Genomic DNA, 20,821 nt, shown 5'->3' with positions numbered 1-20,821 from the left:
TGTCCCTAATTGAGAATCATACTTAGGTAGCTGGTGGTTTCACTTTTGGATTGGGGGTGTTTGTTTCCGTGTGAGTGTTTGGGCCACACAGTACTGTTTCGGTTTTGTAAATTCATGTCATCGTTTGTTGTTTTGATTCAGTGCTTTCTTTAATTAAAATCATCATGAACACTCACCACTTTGGTCCTCCGATCTTTCTCGCTACTCCTCCTCAGAAGAGGAGGACGACATCCCTTACACTCACTGTACAAACATTTTCCCAGTACACCCAGAACATTGCTCTGGAAACCAAAAGGAGTATCTCAGTTTCAAGGTAAGAAGCCTGGTGTGGTATCAGTCAGTCTCATGCAGGAACCAACCGTGCTTATATGACTTAAAATCAAATCAAACTTTATTTGTCACATGCCACGAATACAACAAGTGTAGACTTTACAGTGAAATGCTGACTTACAAGCCCTTAACCAACAGTGCAGTTCGGGAAGAGTTTGAGTCCTTAGTGGTGAATTTCCACAACAACAGACAGAACAGTCCTTCGTGGTGAATTTCCTCAACAACAGACAGAACAGTCCTTCTCTTATCAATTCATTGTATTGTTATTGCATATAGTTTTATTATAATGTATTCTACATTTGTCTTGTTATATATTGTATGTTCTTGACAAGGTAAATTGAATAAGCAGAAAATAGTTTACGATTCATAGTACTTAGCATAATCTTATTTAGCAGTTCAGAGAGTACCGAGGATGAATCCTATTTCTCACAGATCCATCTGAATTTATAGTAACAGTAATAGTCCCACCATTCTCCTGTGTCTGATGACCAGGAGTAGAAATACACACAGTTCTCTGCTCTACCACCATCAGGCTCTCCACTGTTCCAATACCTGTAGAAGAAACAACACATAGAATCAGGCTGTCCACTGTTCCAATACCTGGAGAAGAAACAACACAGAATCAGACTGTCACTGTTCCAATACCTGTAGGAGAAACAACACATAGAATCAGGCTGTCCACTGTTCCAATACCTGTAGAAGAAACAACACAGAATCAGGCTGTCCACTGTTCCAATACCTGGAGAAGAAACAACACAGAATCAGACTGTCACTGTTCCAATACCTGTAGGAGAAACAACACATAGAATCAGGCTGTCCACTGTTCCAATACCTGTAGAAGAAACAACACAGAATCAGACTGTCCACTGTTCCAATACCTGTAGAAGAAACAACACAGAATCAGACTGTCCACTGTTCCAATACCTGTAGAAGAAACAACACAGAATCAGGCTGTCCACTGTTCCAATACCTGTAGATGAAACAACACATAGAATCATAGAATCAGGCTATCCACTGTTCCAATACCTGTAGGAGAAACAACACAGAATCAGACTGTCCACTGTTCCAATACCTGTAGGAGAAACAACACATAGAATCAGGCTGTCCACTGTTCCAATGCCTGTAGAAGAAACAACACATAATCAGGCTGTCCACTGTACCAATACCTGTAGAAGAAACACAGAATCAGGCTGTCCACTGTTCCAATACCTGTAGAAGAAACAACACAGAATCAGGCTGTCCACTGTTCCAATACCTGTAGAAGACACAACACATATAATCAGGCTGTCCACTGTTCCAATACCTGTAGGAGAAACAACACATAGAATCAGGCTGTCCACTGTTCCAATACCTGTAGAAGAAACAACACAGAATCAGGCTGTCCACTGTACCAATACCTGTAGAAGAAACAACACAGAATCAGGCTGTCCACTGTTCCAATACCTGTAGATGAAACAACACATATAATCAGGCTGTCCACTGTTCCAATACCTGTAGAAGAAACAACACATAATCAGGCTGTCCACTGTTCCAATACCTGTAGGAGAAACAACACAGAATCAGGATGTCCATTCTGAACATACTACTCCAGACAGTGATGTCAGTGATTTCATAGTGGACATCTATAAGTACCTAGGTGTCTGGCTAGACTGCAAACTCTCCTTCCAGACTCATATCAAACATCTCCAATCGAAAATCAAATCAAGAGTGGGCTTTCTATTCCGCAACAAAGCCTCCTTCACTCACGCCGCCAAGCTTACCCTAGTAAAACTGACTATCCTACCGATCCTCGACTTCGGCAATGTCATCTACAAAATGGCTTCCAACACTCTACTCAGCAAACTGGATGCAGTCTATCACAGTGCCATCCGTTTTGTCACTAATGCACCTTCTACCACCCACCACTGCGACTTGTATGCTCTAGTCGGCTGGCCCTCGCTACATATTCGTCGCCAGACCCACTGGCTCCAGGTCATCTACAAGTCCATGCTAGGTAAAGCTCCGCCTTATCTCAGTTCACTGGTCACGATGGCAACACCCATCCGTAGCACGCGCTCCAGCAGGTGTATCTCACTGATCATCCCTAAAGCCAACACCTCATTCGGCCGCCTTTCGTTCCAGTACTCTGCTGCCTGTGACTGGAACGAATTGCAAAAATCGCTGAAGTTGGAGACTTTTATCTCCCTCACCAACTTCAAACATCAGCTATCTGAGCAGCTAACCGATCGCTGCAGCTGTACATAGTCTATCGGTAAATAGCCCACCCATTTTCACCTACCTCATCCCCATACTGTTTATATTTATTTACTCTTCTGCTCTTTTGCACACCAATATCTCTACCTGTACATGACCATCTGATCATTTATCACTCCAGTGTTAATCTGCTAAATTGTAATTATTCGCCTACCTCCTCATGCCTTTTGCACACATTGTATATAGACCCCCCCCCCCTTTTTTTCTCTACTGTGTTATTGGCTGTTTGTTTACTCCATGTGTAACTCTGTGTTGTCTGTTCACACTGCTATGCTTTATCTTGGCCAGGTCGCAGTTGCAAATGAGAACTTGTTCTCAACTAGCCTACCTGGTTAAATAAAGGTGAAATAAAAAAATAAAAATAAACACAGAATTCATTAATGCCTTACTTTGTGGTCAGTGGTGTGTCGTCCACCCATTTCCAGGTCCCCTCAGAAACAGAGTCAGTCAGACCAATCCAGACATAGCCATATACTCCACATAACCAGTTGACTAATGTCTGTAGTTGTGGAAGAGAGACAACATTGTTAAAACATACCCATTACTGCTTGCTATCACTCTCTCTCTTTCCCTCTCCCCAAAATTCAATTCAATTTCAATTTAAGGGTTTTATTGGCATGGGAAACATATTGCCAAAGCAAGTGAAATAGATCATCAACCAACGTGAAATAAAGGGCCCAGGTCTGACAGAATCTGTGCAGAAGATCTAGGTGCTGCTGATGGCCCTGCTTTGTTGGGGACAGGAGCTCCAGATCATCAGCAAACAGTAGACATTTGACTTCAGATTCTAGTAGGATGAGGCCGGGTGCTGCAGACTGTTCTAGTGCCCTCGCCAATTAGTTGATATATATGTTGAAGAGGGTGGGGCTTAAGCTGCATCCCTGTCCCACCCATCTGAGGATGATGTTAATGAATTTAAGTAAATTAAATTAAAAAACAAATAAATAAATAAAACCAAATTTGCGGTCTGTCTGTTTAATAATTTCATTGAGGATATTATCAACACCACAGGCCCTTTTGGGTTGGAGGGTTTGTATTTTGTCCTGTAGTTCATTCAATGTAATTGTTGAGTCCAGTGGGATCTGGAAGTCTTTAATAGTTGATTCTAAGATTTGTTTTTGATCATGTATGTGTTTTCGCTGTTTGTTCTTCGTTATATAGCCAAAAAGATTGGAGAAGTGGTTTACTCAGACATCTACATTATGGATAGATAACTCCTTGTTTTGCTGTTTGTTTAGTGAGTTCCAAATTTCATTTCTCTCCGTCCGTCCGTCCGTCTGTCTGTCCGTCCGTCCGTCCGTCCGTCCGTCCGTCCGTCCGTCCGTCCGTCCGTCTGTCTGTCTCTCTCTTTCAGTTCTGCAGACTGTTCTAGTGCCAACTCAATGATATATGTTGAAGAGGGTGGGCTTAATCTCTCTCTCTCTTCCTTACACACACACACACACACACACACACACACACACACACACACACACACACACACACACACACACACACACACACACACACACACACACACACACACACACACCTGTTGTTCCTGGCTCTTGATGACCACCAGGTGTGCTCCTCTATTTCTGCAGTCCTGTCTGCTCTCCTCCCAGGATTTTTTCCCATTAGAGACGTAATAACAACTGCTACCAAGCTTCTTCCATCCTTCCGGACACACTATAAGTTGAACATTTCCTGCTTTAGTCACTTTAATACAACATTGAATAAAGTATCAAGCAAACACTCAATGAAGACAGGAACTAACTAATGGACAGTTTGGAAGTCAAACATTTTTTCTCACATTTTGTATTTAATTAAAGTTGAATTTCCTGTTTGTAAGTGACCTGTGAACTGATACAGAGACTGTCAAACAGAACAGTCATTAGACAAAACTCACCTTTCTCAACTAAAGATTTCAGACGTTCTATTTCTTTCTGTAGCTGGTCTCTCTCTTTGATCAGGGTGTTGTTGCTAGTCTGTAACTGGTCTCCATCTTTGGTCAGGGTGTTGTAGTTTTTCTGTAGCTGGTCTCTCTCTTTGGTCAGGGTGTTGTAACTGGTCTGTAGCTGGTCCCTCTCTTCAGTCAGGGTGTTGGAACTGGTCAATTGGTTTCTCTCTGTTAAATAATACGACCAATGAACAAGGTAACAGTGGAAATGTTAATCAGACATGACCAGGGTTGGGGTCAGTTGCATTTCAATTCAGGAAGTAAACTGGAATTCTAATTGAATTTCAATTCTCTTCAATGCTTTTCAATGAGGAAAATGTGGAATTGGAATTTGGTGTCCGTTCTGAATTGAATTGACTGGAATGTAAATGATCTCTGGTCATTACACCACTGATGATGAAGAATGTTTGAGTGAGAACATATCAAACTCACGGTAGAGAAACAGGCCTATGATCCCAGCCAGTAGGAGAACACACAGCAGCCCCAGACACACTGCAGCAGCTCCAGAGTATCTCTTCCACCACTGACAAGACACTGAAGAACAAATCATTCACAAGAACTTGCTCTTTATCATTGTATTTGTATCGACTTTTGAGTCAATTTTCTGTTTAAATCACTGAGGGAAATACACAAGATTGACAAGGGACAGGACACCAGAACTGAGTTCCAGAACCTCACGTGTTCTACTGCTTGACTTCCAGAACTTCTTCCAGAATATTGGCTTAAACATATTGCAGAGTTCAGGCACCCAAAATGAGTACTGAAATGTATTTTAATCCACATTTTATTTGTCACATGCTTCGTAAAAATATGCTTGTCACACCGGAATTTGTTTCACCGGTCTTTGTGCTTGTCTCCACCCCCCTCCAGGTGTAACCCGTTGACTCCATTATCCCCAGTGTATTTATACCTGCGTTCTCTGTTTGTCTTATGCCAGTTTGTTTTAGTCGTCAAGCCTGTCTGTTTCTAGTTACTCTTTTCTAGTTTTCCCGGTTTTAACAATTCCACCTGCCCTGACCCTGAGCCTACCGTCCGTTTCTGTAGCTTGTCACACCACCCTGGATTATTGACTTCTGCCTGCCCTGACCCTGAGCCTACCTGCCGTTTCTGTAGCTTGTCACACCACCCTGGATTATTGACTTCTACCTGCCCTGACCCTGAGACTGCCTGCCCCCTGTTCTAGTAATAGACTTTTGTGTCTTCGACATTGTCTGCATCTGGGTCTTCCCTGAAAAATAATAATACAATCTGGCCATGACTGACTCAGACCAGCTCCACAATGCTGTCTCCCTGCAAGGATGGAGGGACCCCATACCCTGGCAGAACGCCATGACCAGACGTTTGATACGTTGCTGATCACGGATTCCCCATTACTCCTGTAATGTGGCAGACTACGCAGTGGATTTTCTCACGTTGGCGGCTGAGATTGCCAAGAACCCGGAAAGCATTGTTCGACATGTTCACAGAATGGAGTATCGAAGGAAGTAAAGGACGAGCTTGTAGCCCGGGAACTACAGACGGATCTCGACTCGCTCATCACCTTGACCATTCGGATCAGGCCGACTACGGGAACTTAGGAAGGAAAAGAGGTTGATTTCACTCGTCCGCCCAAGTCTTCCACCTTGCCTCCGAGACATCCCGGAAGTCCCGGAAGTCTCCACTGCCGAGAGAACCCGAAGCTACTCGAGTTCCCCCTGAGAGTCTCCGAAGTCTGACAATTCATCTCTTCCTGAGCCAAGGCAAATAGGCAGCCCTAGGCTGTCCTCAGCCGAACAGCTATGCAGGTTTTACACGAAGAGTTGCCTGTATTGTGGGACTACTGGTCATTTCGTGTCCTCCTGTCCACTAAAATATCAGGCTCACCGATAGGAGCCATACAGAGAACTTTTCTTCTCACCTTACTCACACTCCTTTTCATGCCATCTTGCTGTCGGGGAAATAAGTTGAAATCTCTCCAGGTGCTCATCAACTCTGGGGCCAATGAGAGCTTTATGGATGTTAGCCTCATAGTCCGACCAAACCCGTATGCGGTAGCGTAACTACAGCCTCAAGCTCATTAGCATAACGCAACGTTAGCGATTTCTAAAAATCGCAAATGAAATGAAATAAATATGCCTGTTCTCAAGCTTATCCTTTTCTTAACAATCCTGTCGTCTCAGATTTTCAAAATATGCTTTAGAACCAGAGAAAATCACTAATTTGTGTAAGAGTGGTGATAGCTAGCTTAGCATTAGCGTTAGCATTTAGCACGCAACATATTCACAAAAACCAGCCAAGGAATCAAATAAAATAATTTACCTTTGAAGAACTTCAGATGTTTCAATGAGGAGACTCTCAGTTACATAGCAGATGTCCAGTTTTTCCTGAAAGATTCTTGTGTAGGACACATTTACATTTACATTTAAGTCATTTAGCAGACGCTCTTATCCAGAGCGACTTACAAATTGGTGCTTTCACCTTATGACATCGTCGTTCCCTTTTGTTACTATGCATATGGCTACCGAAACTAACCGAAAATTCAGTCACCTACATGTCAAACTTTTTTCCGAATTAACTCCATAATATCGACTGAAACATGGAAAACGTTGTTTGAATCAATCCTGAAGGTGGTTTGTCATATTTCTCTCCATTGAAAGCACCGTCCTTGTAGCCTGGTTTGTTCTGAGATTTGAATGGAAAAATACCGGGACCTGACTTTTGCGCACCGATTGCCACGCAGACACCAAGCGGGACACCTGGTAAATGTAGTCCCTTATGGTCAATCTTCCAATGATATCCCTACAAATACGTCACAATGCTGCAAAGACCTTGGGGAAACAAGAGAAAGAGTCCGTTCATTCCTGTCGCATTCACAGCCATATAAGGCGATCATGGAAAACGTAGCCTCAGAAATCCTGTGCATTTCCTGGTCGGTCATACATCTTGGTTTTGCCCGAAGCATTTGTTCTAAGGGACTCACAGTGAAAATCTTTGCATTTCTGGAAACGTAAGACTGTCTTCTTTCCAAAACTATCAATTCCAAGCATATTCGAGCATCTTTTCGTGACAAAATATTGCGCTTAAAACGGGCACGTCTTTTTATCCAAAAATGAAATACTGCCCCTAGAGTCTTAACAGGTTAACCTGGTGTCAGCACCTTGGCTTCCACCCTGTCTGTACGCACCTCTCCCAAGGTTCTGTTCGCATGGTCCCCAGCTGCTGACTGGGACGTTCCCGAGACGTTCTCAAGCACCGTTTCACCTCACCATCCATCTTGGTTCATCCTGACCCATCCTGCCAGTTCTTTGTGGAGGCCAATGCTTCGGATGTCGGGTGGGGGTTGTCCTGTACCAGCGTTCTGCCCTGGACCTCAAGTTGCGCTGCCTTCTCCCATTGCCTCAACGCAACGGAGAGGAACTACAATGTGGGGAATCGTGAGCTTCTCGCGGTGAAGATGGCGTTGGAGGAGTGGAGACACTTGCTGAGCGGAACATCCGTTCATTGTGTGGACAAACCACAAGAGCCTGGAATATCTCTGCACCGCCAAGCGTCTCAATTCCAGGCAAGCTAGGTGGGCCCTGATTTTCATTCGGTTCAACAACTCCTTCTCATACCGACCAGGATCCAAGAATGTTAAGTCGTAAGCCGGATGCGCTGTCACACTGCTATAGCCCTGCGGCTACACCCCCGGATCCGGAGACGACATCGACTTCCCACCACATGCCTGGCGATGGCACACACCTGGTGAATAGGGAAGCATGTTCGTGAGGCGCAGCATTCCCAGTCGAACCCTGGGGGGGAGCCTTATAACCGGATGTTTGTTCCTGACGATATCCAATCCTCGGTCCTGGAGTGGGCCCACTCCTCCAAGCTTGCCTGCCACCTGGGCTCCCGTCGGACCCTGGCCTTTCTGCGTCAATGGTTTTGGTGGCCTACCATGGTTCATGACTGTCGGCGTTCTTCGCTTCATGTACGATCTGTGCACAGAACAAGACCCCCCGGCAAGCTCCGGCTGGTCTCCTTCAACCACTGCCTGTTCCGTACCGTCCCTAGAATCACATATCCCTGGACTTTGTTACGGTTCTCCCCCCCATCTGATGGCAACACCGCCATCCTGACAATAGTGGACAGGTTTTCCAAAGCCGCCAACTTCATTCCTCTCCCCAAGCTACCATCTGCCAAAGAGATGGCACAGCTCATGGTGCAGCACATCTTCCAGATCCATGGACTCCCAGTGGACATGGTCTACAACCGGGGTCCTCAGTTCTCTCCCCGGTTCTGGAAGGCATTCTGCACACTCATTGGGTTGTCGGCCAGCCTGTCCTCCGAGGCCACCCCCAGTTCAACGGCCAGTTGGAGCAAGCCAACCAAGGCCTGGAGACGACTCTTTGTTGCCTGGTCTCAGCCAACCCCACCACCTGCAGTCAGCAACTAGTGTGGGTCGAATATGTCCGCTACACCCTTCCTTGCTCTGCCACGTGTCTCTCGCCCTTTGAGTGTTCCCTGGGTTATCAGCCCCCTCTCTTCACGGAGCAGAGAGGAAAAGGTCGGCATACCCTCGGCCTAAATTTTTGTTCAACCGCTGTCGTTGCACCTGGAAGAGAGTCCGGTCGGCTCGTCTCAATACCACCTCCAGGTATTGACGACAAACAGATTGCCACCGATGCAAATGAATTACTTAAAAATCATACAATGTGATTTTCTGGATTTTTGTTTAAGATTCCGTCTCTCACAGTTTAAGTGTACCTATGACAAAACTTACAGACCTCTACATGCTTTGTAAGTAGGAAAACCTGCAAAATCGGCAGTGTATCAAATACTTGTTCTCCCCACTGTATGTGAGAATGCTGTTCATTGACTACAGATAAGCGTAGTACCCACCATAGTACCCACGAAGCTCATCACTAAGCTAAGGACTTTGGGACTAAACACCTCCCTCTGCAACTGGATCCTGGACTTCCTGACGGGCCCCACCCCCAGGTGGTAAGAGTAAGCAACAAAACATCTGCCACGCTGATCCTCAGCACTGGGGCCCCTCAGGGGTGTGTACTTAGTCCCCTCCTGTATTCCCTGTTCACACATGACTGCATGGCCTAACATGACTCCAACGCCATCATTACGTTTGCTGACGATGCAACATTGGTAGGCCTGATCACCGAAAACCATGAGATGGCCTATAGGGAGGAGGTCAGAGAACTGCCGGTGTGGTGCCAGGACAACAACCTCTCCCTCAATGTGAGCAAAACAAAGGAGCTGATCGTGGACTACAGGAAAAGGCGAGCCGAACAGGCCCACATTAACATTGACGAGGCTGTAGTGGAGCTGGTCGAGAGTTTCAAGTTCCTTGGTGTCCACATCACCAACGAACTATCATGGTGACCTACTTCCAGCGCCGACAGAGATGGCCGCCTCGCTTCGCGTTACTAGGAAACTATGCAGTATTTTGTTTTTTTTACGTGTTATTTCTTACATTGGTACCCCAGGTCATCTTAGGTTTCATTACATACAGTCGGGAAGAACTACTGAATATAAGAGCAGCGTCAACTCACCATCAGTACGACCAGGAATATGACTTTCGCGAAGGAGATTCTGTGTTTTGGCTTCCACCCAGGACAACGGATTGGATCCCAGCCTGCGATCCAAAACAACGACGTCGTAAAAGCGGCAAACGAAGCGGTCTTCTGGTCAGGCTCCGGAGACGGGCACATCGCGCGCCACTATCATACTACTCGCCAATGTCCAGTCTCTTGACAGCAAGGGTAGCATTCCAGAGAGACATCAGAGAATGTAACATTCTTTGCTTCACGGAAACCTGGCTCACTCGAGAGACACTAATGGGAGTCGGTGCAGCCAGCTGGTTCCTTCACGCATCACGCCGACAGAAACAAACATCTTCCTGGTAAGAAGAGGGGCGGGGGCGTATGCCTTTTGATTAACGAGACATGGTGTGATCACAACAACATACAGGAACTCAAGTCCTTCTGTTCACCTGACTTAGAATTCCTCACAATCAAATGTCGACCACATTATCTACCTAGGGAATTCTCTTCGATTATAATCACAGCCGTAAATATTCCCCCCCAAGCAGACACATCGATGGCCCTGAACAAACTTTATTTGACTCTCGCAAACTGAAAACCACATATGCTGAGACTGCATTCATTGTAGCTGGGGATTTTAACCTCTAGCGTTGAGCAATCCCGTATCCGTGAGCGTAATCATAGCCTCAAGCTCATTACCATAACGCAACGTTTCCTATTCATGAAAATCGCAAATGAAATGAAATAAATATATTGAAACACAAGCTTAGCCTTTTGTTAACAACACTGTCATCTCAGATTTTCAAAATATGCTTTAACCAAAGCTACACAAGCATTTGTGTAAGAGTATTGATAGCCTAGCATAGCATTAAGCCTAGCATTCAGCAGGCAACATTTTCACAAAAACAAGAAAAGCATTCAAATAAAATCATTTACCTTTGATGAACTTCGGATGTTTTCAATGACGAGACTCTCAGTTAGATAGCAAATGTTCATTTCTTCCAAAAATATTATTTGTGTAAGTGAAATAGCTCCGTTTTGTTCATCACGTTTGGCTAAGAAAAAAAAAACGAAAATGCAGTCATTTACAACGCCAAACTTTTTTCCAAATTAGCTCCATAATATCGACAGAAACAAGGCAAACGTTGTTTAGAATCAATCCTCAAGGTGTTTTTCACATATCTATTCGATAATCTATCAGTGGTGGCAGCTGGCCTCTCATCAGAAGACAACGGAAAAATACTGCAGCTGGAGATTACGCAATAATTGCGACGGAGGACACCTGGTAAATGTAGTCTCTTATGGTCAATCTCCCAATGATATGCCTACAAATACCTCACAATGATGCAGACACATTGGGGAAAATGTGGAAAAGGTAAGCTGACTCCTAGCTCCTCCACAGCCATATAAGGAGTCATTGCCATGAGGCGGTTTCAAAAAATGCGGCACTTCCTGATTGTATATTTATCTATTTTTTTCTGTAACATCCGTTCTGTGGCACTCACAGACAATATCTTTGCAGTTTTGTGTTTTGCAGTCAGAGTGTTTTCTTTCCAAAGCTGTCAATTATATGCATAGTCGAGCATCTTTTTGTGACAAAATATCTTGTTTAAAACAGGAACGTTTTTCATCCAAAAATTAAAAGAGCGCCCCCTATATTGAAGAAGTTAACAAGGCTAATCTGAAAACAAGACTTCCTAAATTGTATCAGCATATCGATTGCGCAACCAGGGCTGGTAAAACCTTGGATCATTGCTATTCTAACTTCCGCGATGCATATAAGGCCCTCCCCCGTCCTCCTTTCGGAAAAGCTGACCACGACTCCATTTTGTTGCTTCCAGCCTGCAGAGAGAAACTAAAACAAGAAGCTCCCACGCTCAGGTCTGTTCAACGCTGGTCCGACCAATCTGATTTCACGCTTCAAGACCGATTCGATCACGTGGACTGGGATATGTTCTGCATTGCTTCCAACAACAACATTGACGAATACGCTGATTCGGTGAGCGAGTTCATTAGAAAGTGCATTGACGATGTTGTTCCCATAGCAACGATTAAAACATTCCCAAACCAGAAACCGTGGATTGACGGCAGCATTTGCGTGAAACTGAAAGCGCGAACCACTGCTTTTAACCAGGGCAATGTGACCGGAAACATGACCGAATACAAACCGTGTAACTATTCCCTCCGCACGGCAATCAAACAAGCTAAGCGTCAGTATAGAGACAAAGTAGAGTCACAAGTCAACGGCTCAGACACAAGCGGTATGTGGCAGGGTCTACAGTCAATCACGGATTACAAAAAGAAAACAGGCCCCGTCACGGAGCAGGATGTCTTGCTCCCAGGCAGACTAAATAACTTTTTTGCCCGCTTTGAGGACAATACAGTGCCACTGACACGGCCCGCAAAACAAAAACCTGCGGACTCTCCTTCACTGCAGCCGACGTGAGTAAAACATTTTAAAGGGTTAACCCTCGCAAGGCTGCAGGCCCAGACGGCATCCCCAGCCGTGTCCTCAGAGCATGCACAGACCAGCTGGCTGGTGTGTTTACGGACATATTCAATCAATCCTTATCCCAGTCTGCTGTTCCCACATGCTTCCAGAGGGCCACCATTAATCCCTGTTTCCAAGGTAACTGAGCTAAACGAAAGCTAAGGTAACTGAGCTAAACGAAAGCTAAGGTAACTGAGCACTCACTTCCGTAATCATGAAGTGCTTTGAGAGACTAGTCAAGGACCATATCACCTCCACCCTACCTGACACCCTAGACCCACTCCAATTTGCTTACCGCCCAAATAGGTCCACAGACGCCGTAATCTCAACCACACTGCACACTGCCCTAACCCATCTGGACAAGAGGAATACCTATGTGAGAATGCTGTTCATCGACTACAGCTCAGCATTTAACACCATAGTGCCCTCCAAACTCGTCATCAAGCTCGAGACCCTGGGTCTCGAACCCACCCTGTACAACTGGGTACTGGACTTCCTGACGGGCCGCCCCCAGGTGGTGCGGGTAGGTAACAACATCTCCAGCCCGCTGATCCGCAACACTGGGGCCCCACAGGGTGCGTTCTGAGCCCTCTCCTGTAATCCCTGTTCACCCACGACTGCGTGGCCATGCACGCCTCCAACTCAATCATCAAGTTTGCGGACAACACTACTATGGTAGGCTTGATTACCAACAACTACGAGACGGCCTACAGGGAGGAGGTGAGGGCCCTCGGAGTGTGGTGTCAGGGAAATAACCTCACACTCAACTTCAACAAAACAAAGGAGATGATTGAGGACTTCAGGAAACAGCAGAGGGAGCACCCCCCTATCCACATCGATGGGACAGTAGTGGAGAGGGTAGTAAGTTTTAAGTTCCTCGGCGTACACATCACGGACAAACTGAATTGGTCCATCCACACAGACAGCATTGTGAAGAAGGCGCAGCAGCGCCTCTTCAACCTCAGGAGGCTGAAGAAATTTGGCTTGTCACCAAAAGCACTCACAAACTTCTACAGGTGCACAATTGAGAGCATCCTGTCGGCTGTATCACCGCCTGGTACGGCACCTGCTCTGGCCACAACCGCAAGGCTCTCCAGAGGGTAGTGAGGTCTGCACAACGCATCACCGGGGGCAAACTACCTGCCCTCCAGGACACCTACACCATCCGATGTTACAGGAAGGCCATAAAGATCATCAAGGACAACAACCACCCGAGCCACTGCCTGTTCACCCCGCTATCATCCAGAAGGCGAGGTCAGTACAGGTGCATCAAAGCAGGGACCGAGAGACTGAAAAACAGCTTCTATCTCAAGGCCATCAGACTGTTATAACAGCCACCACTAACATTGAGTGGCTGCTGCCAACACACTGACTCAACTCCAGCCACTTTAATAATGGGAATTGATGGAAATTGATGTAAAATATATCACTACCCACTTTAAACAATGCTACTTAATATAATGTTTACATACCCTACATTACTCATCTCATATGTATATGTATATACTGTACTCTATATCATCTACTGCATCTTTATGTAATACATGTAATACTAGCCACTTTAAACTCTGCCACTTTGTTTACATACCCTACATTACTCATCTCATATGTATATACTGTACTCGATACCATCTACTGCATCTTGCCTATGCCGCTCTGTACCATCACTCATTCATATATCTTTATGTACATATTCTTTATCCCTTTACACTTGTGTGTATAGTGTAGTAGTTTTGGAATTGTTAGGTTAGATTGTTCGTTGGTTATTACTGCATTGCCAGAACTAGAAGCACAAGCATTTCACTACACTCGCATTAACATCTGCCAACCGGGGCGGCAGGGTAGCCTAGTGGTTAAAGCGTTAGACTAGTAACCGGAAGGTTGCAAAAACAACAACTGACTTGCCTGGTTAAATAAAGGTAAGATTAAAAAAATAATAATTAAAAAACCATGTGTATGTGACAAATACATTTGATTTAAGGCAGTTGTGAAGAGGGCACGACAAAACCTTTTCCCCCTTCGGAGACTGAAAAGATTTAGCATGTGTCCCCAGATCCTCAAAAGGTTCTACAGCTGCCCCATCGAGAGCATCCTGACCGGTTGCATCCCCACCTGGTACGGCAACTGCTCGGCATCTGAGCGTAAGGCGCAACAGAGGGTAGTGCGAACGGCCCAGTACATCACTGGGGCCAAGTTTCCTGCTATCCAGGAACTATATAATAGGCGGTGTCAGAGGAAAGCCCATAGAAATGTCAGAGACTCCAGTCACGAAAGTTATGGACTGTTTTCTCTGCAACCACATGGCAGCGGGTAGAGGAGCGCTGAACAATTTGCCACCTGACAATTTACATTGACCCCTCCCCACACTCCCCCCACCCTGTATATAACCTCCACATTGACTCTGTACCGTAACACCCTGTATATAGCCTCCACATTGACTCTGTACCGGTACCCCCTGTATATAACCTCCACATTGACTCTGTACCGGTACCCCCTGTATATAGCCTCCACATTGACTCTGTACCGGTACCCCCTGTATATAGCCTCCACATTGACTCTGTACTGGTACCCCCTGTATAAAGTCCTCACATTGACCACCCCCTGTTGACTCTGTACCGGTACCCCCTGTATATAGCCTCCACATTGACTCTGTACCGGTACCCCTGTATATAGCCTCCACATTGACTCTGTACCGGTACCCCTGTATATAGCCTCCACATTGACTCTGTACCGGTACCCCTGTATATAGCCTCCACATTGACTCTGTACCGGTACCCCTGTATATAGCCTCCACATTGACTCTGTACCGGTACCCCTGTATAGTACATTGACTCTGTAGTACCCCTCCACATTGACTCTGTACCTCCACATTGACTCTGTACCCCTGTATATAGCCTCCACATTGACTCTGTACCGTAACACCCTGTATATAGCCTCCACATTGACTCTGTACCGGTACCCCCTGTATATAGCCTCCACATTGACTCTGTACCGGTACCCCTGTATATAGCCTCCACATTGACTCTGTACCGGTACCCCCTGTATATAGCCTCCACATTGACTCTGTATATGTATATAACCTCCACATTGACTCTGTACCGGTACCCCTGTATATAGCCTCCACATTGACTCTGTACCGGTACCCCTGTATATAGCCTCCACATTGACTCTGTACCAGTACCCCCTGTATATAGCCTCCACATTGACTCTGTACCGTACCCCCTGTATATAGCCTCCACATTGACTCTGTACCGGTACCCCCTGTATATAGCCTCCACATTGACTCTGTACCGTACCCCTGTATATAGCCTCCACATTGACTCTGTACCGGTACCCCCTGTATATAACCTCCACATTGACTCTGAACCGGTACCCCCTGTATATAGCCTCCACATTGACTCTGTACCGGTACCCCTGTATATAACCTCCACATTGACTCTGTACCGGACTACCCCCCTGTATATAGCCTCCACATTGACTCTGTACCGGTACCCCTGTATATAGCCTCCACATTGACTCTGTACCGGTACCCCCTGTATATAGCCTCCACATTGACTCTGTACCGGTACCCCCTGTATATAGCCTCCACATTGACTCTGTATATAGCCTCCACATTGACTCTGTACACCCTGTATATAGCCTCCACATTGACTCTGTACCGGTACCCCCTGTATATAGCCTCCACATTGACTCTGTACCGGTACCCCCTGTATATAACCCCTCTGTATATAGCCTCCACATTGACTCTGTACCGGTACCCCTGTATATAGCCTCCACATTGACTCTGTACCGGTATGTATATAACCTCCACATTGACTCTGTACCGTACCCCCTGTATATAGCCTCCACATTGACTCTGTACCCTGTATATAGTACTCCCTGTATATAGCCTCCACATTGACTCTGTACCGTAACCCCTGTATATAGCCTCCACATTGACTCTGTACCGTAATACCCTGTATATAGCCTCCACATTGACTCTGTACCGTATACCCTGTATATAGCCTCCACATTGACTCTGTACCGGTACCCCTGTATATAACCTCCACATTGACTCTGTACCGTAACACCCTGTATATAGCCTCCACATTGACTCTGTACCGGTAACCCCTGTATATAGCCTCCACATTGACTCTGTACCGGTACCCCCTGTATATAGCCTCCACATTGACTCTGTACCAGTACCCCCTGTATATAGCCTCCACATTGACTCTGTACCGTACCACCCTGTATATAGCCTCCACATTGACTCTGTACCGGTACCCCTGTATATAGCCTCCACATTGACTCTGTACCGTAACACCCTGTATATAGCCTCCACATTGACTCTGTACCGTAATACCCTGTATATAGCCTCCACATTGACTCTGTACCGGTACCCCTGTATATAACCTCCACATTGACTCTGTACCGGTACCCCCTGTATATAGCCTCCACATTGACTCTGTACCGGTACCCCTGTATATAGCCTCCACATTGACTCTGTACCGTAACCCCTGTATATAGCCTCCACATTGACTCTGTACCGTACCCCCTGTATATAACCTCCACATTGACTCTGTACCGGTACCCCTGTATATAACCTCCACATTGACTCTGTACCGGTACCCCCTGTATATAGCCTCCACATTGACTCTGTACTGGTACCCCCTGTATATAGTCTCCACATTGACTCTGTACCGGTACCCCCTGTATATAGCCTCCACATTGACTCTGTACCGGTACCCCCTGTATATCTGTATAGCCTCCACATTGACTCTGTACCGGTACCCCCTGTATATAGCCTCCACATTGACTCTGTACCGTAACACCCTGTATATAGCCTCCACATTGACTCTGTACCGTATATATAACCTCCACATTGACTCTGTACCGTAACACCCTGTATATAGCCTCCACATTGACTCTGTACCGTAACACCCTGTATATAGCCTCCACATTGACTCTGTACCGGTACCCCCTGTATATAACCTCCACATTGACTCTGTACCGGTACCCCCTGTATATAGCCTCCACATTGACTCTGTACCGGTACCCCCTGTATATAGCCTCCACATTGACTCTGTACCGTAACACCCTGTATATAGCCTCCACATTGACTCTGTACCGGTACCCCCTGTATATAGCCTCCACATTGACTCTGTACCGGTACCCCTGTATATAACCTCCACATTGACTCTGTACCGGTACCCCCTGTATATAGCCTCCACATTGACTCTGTACTGGTACCCCTGTATATAGTCTCACATTGACTCTGTACCGGTACCCCTGTATATAGCCTCCACATTGACTCTGTACCGGTACCCCCTGTATATAGCCTCCACATTGACTCTGTACCGGTACCCCCTGTATATAGCCTCCACATTGACTCTGTACCGGTACCCCCTGTATATAGCCTCCACATTGACTCTGTACCGGTACCCCTGTATATAGCCTCCACATTGACTCTGTACCGGTAACCCCTGTATATAGCCTCCACATTGACTCTGTACCGGTACCCCTGTATATAACCTCAACATTGACTCTGTACCGGTAGTATATAACCTCCACATTGACTCTGTACCGTAACACCCTGTATATAGCCTCCACATTGACTCTGTACCGTAATACCCTGTATATAGCCTCCACATTGACTCTGTACCGGTAACCCCTGTATATAGCCTCCACATTGACTCTGTACCGTAATACCCTGTATATAGCCTCCACATTGACTCTGTACCGGTAACCCCTGTATATAGCCTCCACATTGACTCTGTATATGTATATAGCCTCCACATTGACTCTGTACCGTAATACCCTGTATATAACCTCCACATTGACTCTGTACCGGTACCCCCTGTATATAACCTCCACATTGACTCTGTACCGGTACCCCCTGTATATAGCCTCCACATTGACTCTGTACCGGTACCCCCTGTATATAGCCTCCACATTGACTCTGTACTGGTACCCCCTGTATATAACCTCCACATTGACTCTGTACCGTAACACCCTGTATATAGCCTCCACATTGACTCTGTACCGTAACACCCTGTATATAGCCTCCACATTGACTCTGTACCGGTGCCCCCTGTATATAACCTCCACATTGACTCTGTACCGGTACCCCCTGTATATAGCCTCCACATTGACTCTGTACCGGTACCCCCTGTATATAGCCTCCACATTGACTCTGTACCGGTAACCCCTGTATATAGCCTCCACATTGACTCTGTACCGGTACCCCCTGTATATAACCTCCACATTGACTCTGAACCGGTACCCCCTGTATATAACCTCCACATTGACTCTGTACCGGTACCCCCTGTATATAGCCTCCACATTGACTCTGTACTGGTACCCCCTGTATATAGTCTCCACATTGACTCTGTACCGGTACCCCCTGTATATAACCTCCACATGGACTCTGTACCGTAATACCCCCTGTATATAGCCTCCACATTGACTCTGTACTGGTACCCCCTGTATATAGTCTCCACATTGACTCTGTACCGTTACCCCCTGTATATAGCCTCCACATTGACTCTGTACCGGCACCCCCTGTATATAGCCTCCACATTGTTATTGTGTTACTTTTTGTTTTTACTTTATATTTTATATTTTAGTTTGCTTGTTGGTGTGTGTGTGTGTTGGTGTGTGCTGGTGTGTGTTGGTGTGTGTGGTGTGTGTGGTGTGTGTGTGTTGGGGTGTAAGTGTGTGTCCGTGTTGAGCACTATAACAGGATAAACTGTTACCTGAATGTTGATCACCAACTCCATCCTTCGTGTGTGTGGTGTGTGTGGTGTGTGTGGTGTGTGTTGGTGTGTGTGGTGTGTGTTGGTGTGTGTTGGGGTGTGTTGGTGTGTGTGGTGTGTGTTGGTGTGTGTTGGTGTGTGTGGTGTGTGTTGGGGTGTGTGTGTGTGTGTTGGTGTGTGTTGTGTGTGGTGTGTGTTGGTGTGTGTTGGTGTGTGTGGTGTGTGTGTGTGTGGTGTGTGTGTGTTGTTGGTGTGTGTGTGTGTGTTGGTGTGTGTGGTGTGTGTGTGTGTGTGTGTGTGTGTTGGTGTGTGTTGGTGTGTGTGGTGTGTGTGTGTGTGTGGTGTGTGTGGTGTGTGTTGGTGTGTGTGGTGTGTGTGGTGTGTGTGGTGTGTGTGTGTGTGTGGTGTGTGTTGGTGTGTGTGGTGTGTGTTGTGTGGTGTGTGTGTGTTGGGGTGTAAGTGTGTGTCCGTGTTGAGCACTATAACAGGATAAACTGTTACCTGAATGTTGATCACCAACTCCATCCTTCGTGTGTGTGGTGTGTGTTGGTGTGTGTTGGTGTGTGTTGGTGTGTGTGGTGTGTGTGGTGTGTGTGGTGTGTGTGGTGTGTGTTGGTGTGTGTTGGTGTGTGTGGTGTGTGTGGTGTGTGTTGGTGTGTGTGGTGTGTGTGGTGTGTGTTGGTGTGTGTTGGTGTGTGTGGTGTGTGTGGTGTGTGTGTGTTGGGGTGTAAGTGTGTGTCCGTGTTGAGCACTATAACAGGATAAACTGTTACCTGAATGTTGATCACCAACTCCATCCTTCGTACGCGGTACGATGTGTCTTTGATTGGCATAAATATCATCCTCAATATCCATGGTATTTATTTATCAGGTTCTTTTGTCTTCAAATCGTAACTTCTACTCTTGTAACTTCTACTCTTGTAACTTCTGCTCCTGTAACTTCCACTCTTCTACTGTTGTAACTTCTACTGTTGTAATGTCTGCTGTTTTCTCAGTTGTAGGTTTGTGTCTGTTCGCTGCACAGCTGGAGTCTCTGTGTGACTCAGTCTAATGTCAGAGAGTTTTAACAGTCAACCTCATTAAAGGGGAAACCTTCTAACCAATAGTACGACACTAACCATCACCATGTGACCACAGACTTATTTTCTGAGAACCATGTTTGTTTCCCACAGTGTAGATTAGTTTGTATATTTAGTTTATATTAGTTTAGTTTACCACAGTGTAGATTAGTTTGTATATACAGTTGATATTCGTTTAGTTTACCACAGTGAAGATAAAATAATTGAAATGCTGAAATGCTGCAATACGTCTTGTACTGTCGTCAGCCATCAATGGCCATGTAGAGTTGTATATACTATGCTGTCTCCTGTGTGACATGGACACCAGAGATAATAGTTCATCAGAGACATTTACTCACACCTCTCGTTTCCTCTTTCGGGGACGGAGGGGGGGTTTATATGTCTAAGGTTTTCACACATATTTTCTCTCTCTCTCTCTCTCTGTCTGTCTCTGCCTGTATGTCTGTTTGTTTGTCTGTGTCTCCCTCTCTCTCCCT

The 20,821-nt window shown here is 45.9% G+C and overlaps 1 protein-coding gene across 1 annotated transcript; it reads right to left on the bottom strand.

Moving 5' to 3' along the window:
• Positions 1-373: 373 nt before the first annotated feature.
• On the bottom strand, positions 374-20,298 carry LOC115128151 (CD209 antigen-like protein C). The gene is made up of 6 exons (XM_065003480.1): positions 20,040-20,298; positions 4,955-5,056; positions 4,472-4,690; positions 4,115-4,251; positions 2,973-3,082; positions 374-882 (listed from the first exon to the last, which is right to left on the bottom strand). Exons 1-6 carry the CDS (start codon positions 20,119-20,121, stop codon positions 750-752), a joined length of 783 nt encoding a protein of 260 aa, XP_064859552.1. The 5' UTR covers positions 20,122-20,298; the 3' UTR covers positions 374-749.
• Between the last annotated feature and the right edge of the window lie 523 nt (positions 20,299-20,821).

The sequence above is a fragment of the Oncorhynchus nerka genome, linkage group LG18 (genome assembly GCF_034236695.1).
Source record: "Oncorhynchus nerka isolate Pitt River linkage group LG18, Oner_Uvic_2.0, whole genome shotgun sequence".
In the NCBI taxonomy this organism is placed as follows: domain Eukaryota; kingdom Metazoa; phylum Chordata; class Actinopteri; order Salmoniformes; family Salmonidae; genus Oncorhynchus; species Oncorhynchus nerka.
Note: the sequence above shows the minus strand (reverse complement) of the source record. Positions and strands in the feature narration are given on the sequence as shown.